At 47.0% G+C, this 8,898-nt stretch overlaps 1 protein-coding gene and 1 long non-coding RNA gene across 2 annotated transcripts; one reads left to right on the top strand and one right to left on the bottom strand.

Annotated features, from left to right (window-relative positions):
- The first annotated feature begins 2,354 nt into the window (after window positions 1–2,354).
- LOC119319027 (syntaxin-124-like) lies at window positions 2,355–3,819 on the top strand. Its single transcript, XM_037593546.1, has 2 exons — window positions 2,355–3,026; window positions 3,099–3,819. Exons 1-2 carry the CDS (start codon window positions 2,589–2,591, stop codon window positions 3,585–3,587), a joined length of 927 nt encoding a protein of 308 aa, XP_037449443.1. The 5' UTR covers window positions 2,355–2,588; the 3' UTR covers window positions 3,588–3,819.
- Window positions 3,820–5,360: 1,541 nt separating this feature from the next.
- Window positions 5,361–6,428, bottom strand: LOC119315019. Its single transcript, XR_005152539.1, has 4 exons — window positions 6,314–6,428; window positions 6,045–6,087; window positions 5,694–5,834; window positions 5,361–5,600 (listed from the first exon to the last, which is right to left on the bottom strand). It is a non-coding gene; the product is annotated as an uncharacterized LOC119315019 (long non-coding RNA).
- Between the last annotated feature and the right edge of the window lie 2,470 nt (window positions 6,429–8,898).

The raw sequence follows: 8,898 nt of genomic DNA, 5'->3' as shown, positions 1-8,898 counted from the left end.
TAGGTATTGAGATACCGACGATCGAATCTCGGGCAAGTAACATACCGATGACAAAGGGAACAACGTATGTTGTCATGCGGTCTGACCGATAAAAGATCTTCGTAGAATATGTAGGAGCCAATATGAGCATCCAGGTTCCGCTATTGGTTATTGACCGGAGACGTGTCTCGGTCATGTCTACATTGTTCTCGAACCCGTAGGGTCCGCACGCTTAAGGTTTCGATGACAGTTATATTATGAGTTTATGCATTTTGATGTACCGAAGTTTGTTCGGAGTCCCGGATGTGCTCACGGACATGACGAGGAGTCTCGAAATGGTCGAGACATAAAGATTGATATATTGGAAGCCTATATTTGGATATCGGAAGAGTTCCGGGTGAAATCGGGATTTTACCGTAGTACCGGGAGGTTACCGGAACCCCCCGGAGGTATATGGGCCTTAGTGGGCCTTAGTGCAAGAGAGGAGAGGTGGCCAGGGCTGGGCCGCGCGCCCCTCCCCCCCTAGTCCGAATAGGACAAGGAGAGGGGGCCGGCGCCCCCCTTCCTTCTTTCTCTCCTCTTTCCCCCCTCCCGAATCCTATTCCAACTAGGAAAGGGGGGGAATCCTACTCCCGGAGGGAGTAGGACTCCTCCTGGCGCGCCCTCTCCTGGCTGGCCGCACCCCCCCTTGATCCTTTATATACGGAGGCAGAGGGCACCCCTAGAGACACAAGTTGATCCACGTGATCATATTCTTAGCCGTGAGCGGTGCCCCCTTCCACCATAGTCCTCGATAATATTGTAGCGGTGCTTAGGCGAAGCCCTGCGACGGTAGTACATCAAGATCGTCACCATGCTGTCGTGCTGACGGAACTCTTCCCCGACACTTTGCTGGATCGGAGTCCGGGGATCGTCATCGAGCTGAACGTGTGCCAAGAACTCGGAGGTGCCGGAGTAACGATGCTTGGATCGGTCGGATCGGGAAGATGTACGACTACTTCCTCTACATTGCGTCAACGCTTCCTCTTCAGTCTACGAGGGTACGTAGACAACACTCTCCCCTCTCGTTGCTATGCATCACCATGATCTTGCGTGTGCGTAGGATTTTTTTTTGAAATTACTACGTTCCCAACAGCATGTGCCAGGGCTAAGGAGGAATCTAATTTCGCTTGGTGTTCTTCATGATGGTGGTATGAAATTCCGTTTTGATTAGAATAAGAAGACCATGAAAATCATGGAAGATGGGGTGACCGTGATGATAGGAGAGAGGACGGATTCGCATCTTTACAAGTTGCAAGGGAGCACTATTGCAGGTGGAGCCATAGAGAGTGGAGCTGCAAGAGTAGCAGTGGAGTCTCACGGTGGCGGCGGGTCTGGCCCATTGGGTAGCTCTCAGTAAGCTACAAAGAAGACAACCCAAGTCCGGAGTACATGAAGGTTCGAGCATGGATGACTTCTAGATGATGGAGGATATTCGTCAAGGTGGAGTTTGTTATATTTGTGTCGAATATATTATGTACGCAAGGGGTTACGTGGACTTAGAGTTGTAATTGGTGTGGTTAGGTACGCGTTGTATAGGAGTCGGACACTTGTATTCTAGGCCTCTTATATATGAAGGGGCACCACACGTTATAACCTATGATGACGACTTGATAGCAACAGGTACGCGGGGGAGCCGATGGCTTGTGCCGGCGCTCGGACGGCCAGTGTTGCGGTATCTTGGGGAGGAGCGTCAATAGTCATGCCTCGGAGATGTAGCCATACCGGTGAACCTCGTTAACAAATATCGTGCCTCGATGTGTCGTCTATGATCTTGAATTAGTGTTTTATTCTAACAGTTTTTGTGCTATTCTTCCACATTTTATTTGTGCACATTATTTATTAAAAAACTTATTATTCTAGCGAAACAGCAATGGGTCCGGCAACACGCGCCATCAACGATCTACTAGTACTACCTACTAGTAATTATAGACGAACAATTTTGCTATGTCTTAGTCGACTGAGGCTAATTATGTCTCAATCAACGTTATATGTCATTGATCTTGCATGAAGATCGATGTAAAATTTTCTTTTTAGTTTTTCTTTTCTCTTTTTTATATAGGAGTACTATGTCACTAGATTGAAACTTGGGCTAAGTCTTAGTTGACTAAGACCTAGCTGCACCCACAGACGAATCCTAAAAAAAAGTAATTATGGACGTGGCGCCACCGTGCGAGACATCCAGCCGTGCATGCCGCACGTTGGCCTTGTCCCCGCGTTCCCTGCACCCAGTCAACCCGGATGGACTTGTACCTCTCCGCACGTCCATTTCCATTCCCTTGGATGCCAGAGAGGTCGTGACTCGTGAGTGTTCTTCTCCCCCCGCCAATTGGCACCCTTCACTCCCTCCCCTCCTCATCTCTCGTTGCCACAGCTCCTGAATTTGTAATGCTGTGCTACACTTGTCGCCGCATTAGTTGGTGTCACGATGGAGGAATTAAGAAGGCCATAAGCCGGCGGCGCCATTGCTCCTGTCCCCTATAGCCAGCTAGCTCGGTTTCTCGCCGCACCGCCTCTGCTCTTGCTCTGCCGGCTGCTCAGCTCCATCGATCTCTGCCTGGTGTTCCGAGATGAACGACCTCTTCTCGTCGAGCTCGTTCAAGAAGTATGCCGACCTGAAGGACCAGGTGGCGCTGGACGAGATGGAGGCCGGCAGCGGCAGCGAGAGCGCCAACCTCGACAAGTTCTTCGAGGACGTGGAGGGCGTCAAGGAGGACATCAGCGGCCTCGAGTCCATGCACCGCCGGCTGCAGTCGGTGAACGAGGAGAGCAAGACCGCACACGACGCCCGCGCCGTCAAGTCGCTCCGCGCCCGCATGGACGGCGACGTCGTGCAGGTCCTCCGCCGCGCTAAGGTCGTCAAGGCTAAGCTCGAGGCCCTCGACCGCGCCAACGCCGCCAGCCGTAAGCTCCCCGGCTGCGGCGCCGGCTCCTCCACCGACCGCACCCGCTCCTCCGTCGTCTCCGGCCTCGGCAACAAGCTCAAGGACCTCATGGACGACTTCCAGGTAAAACATTGAGTTTTCTTGGTTCATTGCCTCGCCCCGCGCGAGCCAGCTACCTGACCGGAGAGAGCGCAGGGCCTTCGGACGCGGATGGCGGCGGAGTACAAGGAGACGGTGGCGCGGCGGTACTACACGGTGACGGGTGAGACGGCGGAGGAGAGCACGATCGAGGCGCTCATCGCGTCGGGGGAGAGCGAGACGTTCCTGCAGAAGGCGATCCAGCGGGACCAAGGGCGCGGGCAGGTGATGGCCACGGTGTCGGAGATCCAGGAGCGGCACGACGCCGTGAAGGACATCGAGCGCAGCCTGCTGGAGCTGCACCAGGTGTTCCTGGACATGGCGGCGCTGGTGGAGGCGCAGGCCCACCAGCTCAACAACATCGAGACCCACGTCGCGCGCGCCAGCTCCTTCGTGATCAGGGGCACCGTGGAGCTCGAGTCCGCGCGCGTCTACCAGAAGAGCAGCCGCAAGTGGGCCTGCATCGCCGTCGTAGCCGGCGCCGTGCTCGTCCTCGTCATCGTGCTGCCGATACTCGTCAACCTCAAGCTCTTGAGCGGCAGATAGATGCAGCATGGCGCGCGGTGAATTGGTTGATCGATGACGTATCCGTTCGCCTCCATCGATCTCTTCTTCCGCGCTGCATGTTCTTGATGTATGTGTTGTCTCGTTCCTTTGGATTGAGATGGGGATTCTTTTATCATAGTTAGCCTTTCGATTTGATCTAAAAAATGGAAAACTTGTCATGGATCAGATCAGAAGTGTTACTTTAGGATGGTTATTATCTGTTATATCAAATATTTAAATTCCCTCTTGAGCCGGTTGTGCGAGAAGTATGGCCGGCCGGCATCCTTGTGGATTGATTCACGACGAGGGCGACAACGTGCAGGTCATGCTGTGTTCGTGACCTCAATTTCATTCTCGAATCTAACTATCTAGGGGCAGGTTCCTCCACAAATACAGTATGGTAGAGTAATACAAGAAAGCACCTTGGCGTAAGGCTACGCTGGCAGATCCCATGTATACATGCGGCGTGGTAGATTTGGCAGTTTGGAATTGACGACCGTGACAGTGAGAGCATTTCTTCTCGAGGTTTTAGAAACAACTAGATGACCAGTTGCGCCAATGGCGCAAAGGCCGAGAGCAAGTCATGTATTGAAAGAGTATACATTAATATTATTCCGGCACATATTAAAGTGATAAACATTAGATAGAGTCATCGCTGCACGTTTGACCATGGCGTAAAAAGCAAGAGCGAGCCAAGCATTCAAAGCATGTGTATGAGATTGATTTTGAATCAACTTAAAGATACTTATATTCCATTACATGAAAGCTTGATGCTTAAAAGAAATAATCAGATCATTTGGTAATAGCATACATTGGCATTAAAAGACAGACTATATTAGCATAAATGGATGGTGCAAAGGCCGAGAGCAAGCCATGTATTGAAAGAGTGTACATTGAAGATGACTTTATCATCTAAGCAGCACTTAATGGTGGGTTTGTTTGGTGGACTGTCATTGCCCAAAGCACAAATGCGTTCCATACCATCGTCCTCCCCAATAATACTTATTTATTTCCTATAGAATGTCCTATGATTGTAAAGTTGTATCGTCAAGATAATCTCCAACATATCTTATCTATGATAGGGTATGGTTCAGATCTAAAGAAAAACAACAGAGAAGCAACGCCTGCAGAAGAGTTCAGATAGTTACATAACACCTTAGTACCTTACTGGGCATTCCAGTGTTCCTGTGCAAACACACTAATAAACAAAATGTCCAGTGAAAGATGCGAGCCACTTTGCTAATCACATAGTCATTGAATGGAGTAGCAACCAATCCTTTTAGTCTGCTAGTAGATATGCGTCAACAGTTATGATTCTTTTTGTACATCTCCCTTTGAAGCATTAGCACAAGATTGAGAAATAGAACCATATTTTCTCAGCGCTTTGAACCCTGGTTTCAGAATGATTATCAAAAATACAAATGTCTAGAGACAACAACAGAATGAACACAAAACAGTTCAGTATTAATGGAGGCTTCTCTACTTAAATCAGGACAAATCCAAATCAAATATATAGAGATAATACAAAGACCAAACTCCATGGCTATTGTTTCAATGCACAGTAAGCTGTATCTTTTATAAAATAGTGTCCCGATACAACTGGTAAGGAACAATTTGGTTCCAAGTACACAAGTAAAGGAAAAGGTAACATTCTTATTTTTGAGATATTAACAATAGTTTCTACAAAAGACTTATATATACCTAAGTACATGAGGTACCTAGTTTCTACAAAAGGCTAGAGGAACTACATCTTCAAAAAAAAAGCTAGAGGAACTAAAGCACAACTATCCATTGCTCCAAAGTAGAAATTAGAGATATAAAAACATTATTCTTTGGGTGGAATATTAATCAAAGCAGCAATATGCAAAAGTAAACAAAAAAAATACGTCACCGCGCATTCAGCTGAGCTCACCCCCTTGAACTTGCAAGATGTGTGGGAATCCAACAAGAATGAAAGGCCTCATAGATATCCTCCCTGCTGAATCTGGTGCCAGCATCAGCAAGTTCCTCACACTGAAATCAAGTGTCGTCCTGAGATTACGAACACCAAGGGATAACAGGAGAGAATAAAAGCAACAGGAAGAGGAAAAGCCACTGCAGCAGCACCGTAACGGATGTAGACGGCGACAACAACGAGGCGTACTCGACCTCAACCACCGGTTCCGACGTCAACCATCTCCATCTCTTGCGGTGTGGAGGCAGCCCAACATCCACTATTATTTGCAACAAACCTTAACTGGCCAGCATCTAAAATAATTGCCATATCGGCAAGGAAGGAACGACCAACACAAAGACACATTAGTTTGTCCATACACACGCATATAAAATGAAACAAGCTGAGAAGGAATTAACAAGCTATAGAAGTACATGTCGCCATTCAAAGAAAAGAACTGCCTAGCAGATAGAACCAAAGATGCATGGGCGGGCAAAAAAAATTGAATCTCGAATCAGACAAACCTGTCTGGTAGACGATGATGTTAGAACCAACAGCGAGCAAGACCTGCAAAATAATAGATCAAGCCTACACATCAGCCCATGCTCAAAGAAGCGAGAACAACCGGGAAAAGGCAGATTGAGGAAGGGGAAAGGGAAACACAACGTCTGAGGAGAATGGATACGGCAGCGCCATCCTCTCCTCAACTGAGACTTCTCCATGAGCCGGATGGTGGGGTTACGACAGCAGCGAAGCAGAGGAAGGGAGCCAGGGAGGGGATGTGAGAAACTACCTTTGCCATGAGGAGTCACAGGTCGTCCTTGTCACCTATCCCGCTCCGCCGCGGACCTGCGTCTCCGGTGCTGATGCCTCACCACCGCCCATGATGTTACAACCAACAGCGAGCAAGACCTGCAAAATAATAGATCAAGCCTACACATCAGCCCATGCTCAAAGAAGCGAGAACAACTGGGAAAAGGCAGATTGAGGAAGGGGAAAGGGAAACACAACGTCTGAGGTGAATGGATACGGCAGCGCCACCCTCTCCTCAACTGAGACTTCTCCATGAGCCGGATGGTGGGGTTACGGCAGCAGCGAAGCAGAGGAAGGGAGCCAGGGAGGGGATGCGAGAAACTACCTTTGCCATGAGGAGTCACAGGTCGTCCTTGTCACCTATCCCGCTCCGCTGCGGACCTGCGTCTCCGGTGCTGATCCCTCACCACCGCGCACCCTCGTTCCCATCTGCATTTTCTTTCATGAAAGCACAACGGTACATCTCGGTGGCATCTAAGATAACATGAACAACCTCTGTAAAAGAGGCAGCAAAGCATGCATCCTAGTTAGCACCATAAGGTTACCGGTTCACGCCAAAAAGGGCTCCGTCAGGTCACCGGTCACAAGAGAGTTGGCCCTTGCAGTTCCTTTGATGAGAAGTTCCCGTTGAAACAAAAATACAAACACATGTAAGATTGGTTGCGATCGCGCAAACCACCTTTCAGATGCAAAGGCTCTATGCATGAGTAACAAAATTATCTGAATTCAAATGACATTAAAATATTCCGAGAGACCAAAATGTCAGCAATAAAGAGGAAAAAAATAGCAGGTCACCACCATCAAGATTCAAATGGCACTTACATCACACTACGACATGGTTACCATCCACTGATTTCCATCAAAACCATTCCCAAACATATAAATTCCTCTACAGGTCTCCTTATCTTTAGTCAAATCTACATCCACTAATTACTGGAGATCTTCTATTGCTTGATTATCTTTGGTTGTTGTTGTACTGTCAGGATCACCACGAACAACAGGATCTTTGGTTGTTGCTCTATATGATGATCTCACCGGGAATTTCCGGTCTTCAACAACCAAATGAATTCTTACTGTTAGGATCACCACGAACAACACCATAAAATGAAACTACATTTGCTGGTGAAATGAGTCGAGGATCTGTGCGTCTTTCCAGAAATCCGCTATTTGCAAATAGATCAGAACTAAAATCCGAACTCTTTTCACCGCTTCTTAAATAAAAAATAAAAAATGAAGCTCATCTCATTGGCTCCTCTCACAAAGAGTACTCAGTTTCAAAAATAACTGAATAAGGAAGCAACCAGCAGTAGGTAGTAGCACATGGCAGCAACACAAGCAACAGCAACAGCCAGTAGCACATCGCGGCAGCACAAGCAGCAGCAGAACCAGAACAAAAGAGCACTAAAGATTGAACACATGTATAACAAGCAGCACACACATCTAGGCATCTAGCAGCATAAGTAGTAGTCGTAGCCCGCAAAGCAACAACACAAGCACACAACATTAAGCGAACAAGGGAAAGACTCACCCTCTTCTTTTCAAAGAATTCGCAATCCAAATAAGCGAACAACCATGGGGTCCCTTTATTAGTTATTTTGCAGCCTCCAGAATCAAATTGAAACGACGAGCGTTGCATTAAAGGAAAAAATCAACAACGGTTCATGGGTTAATGAGTCCCCTGCGTGGTAGGCTATCTAAAAGCAAAATCAATCATTTACTATTATCAACGAAGGGAGAACAACTGCAGATCTGGATCGTTATAGATTTGAGAAATACCTGCTCAGGTAGATTGTTAGTAGCCGATGTAGGAGCTGGGGAAAGTTGGTCATATACTTCTTCATTATCCATTGACCCGAGCAGCACCCTTGGAAATCATAGAAACTACGAAACAAAAAAGAAATAAACCGGTTAGAGCTAAATAAACATAGCCTATCCCAACTTCACTGGATATGTAGATTCCCAAGGGAAAATACAGTTGGATAGCAAGATCCTCATGAGAGATTTGTAAACTAAAACACTAAAACAAAATAATAGTCTATTAAAAAACAACTGCACACACATATAAACATTCCCAGGTAAACCCAAAACTCAACATCAAGATGATCAAGACAAACAAACTACTAACCAGACCATGTATGATTGCGCAGCTAATTACACATCTATATAAAACAGATCAATGCAGACAATTTCTATTTCATAGATCTCAAGTTCTACTTATTATGCTATTTCTTTGAAGCTGTAAGTATGTTTTATTTTAGCTCTTTACTTATGTATTCTCACTATATCACTCTCTTCTCTGCATCATCTCATGTTCTTGTACTTCTCCTTGTCTGTACAAGGCTACAACTTATGGTTTATCATCTCTAGAACTGATTGTGTCTTGCTTTCTCTCTATCTACTATCAGCTAGAAAGTGTCTCTCTCTTCTAAACACGTTTAATCTCTTATTGCTTCATATTTCAATAGTCCAATAAGGAGCGCGGGCCGAGATCCTCTCTTCCTCCTGCTGGTCTACTTCCTCATCCAAACACAGAGCAAATCATGGCAGAAGCAATCAGGGCGCGCG

Source organism: Triticum dicoccoides, chromosome 6A (assembly GCF_002162155.2).
Source record: "Triticum dicoccoides isolate Atlit2015 ecotype Zavitan chromosome 6A, WEW_v2.0, whole genome shotgun sequence".
Classification (NCBI taxonomy): Eukaryota; Viridiplantae; Streptophyta; class Magnoliopsida; order Poales; family Poaceae; genus Triticum; species Triticum dicoccoides.
Note: the sequence above shows the minus strand (reverse complement) of the source record. Positions and strands in the feature narration are given on the sequence as shown.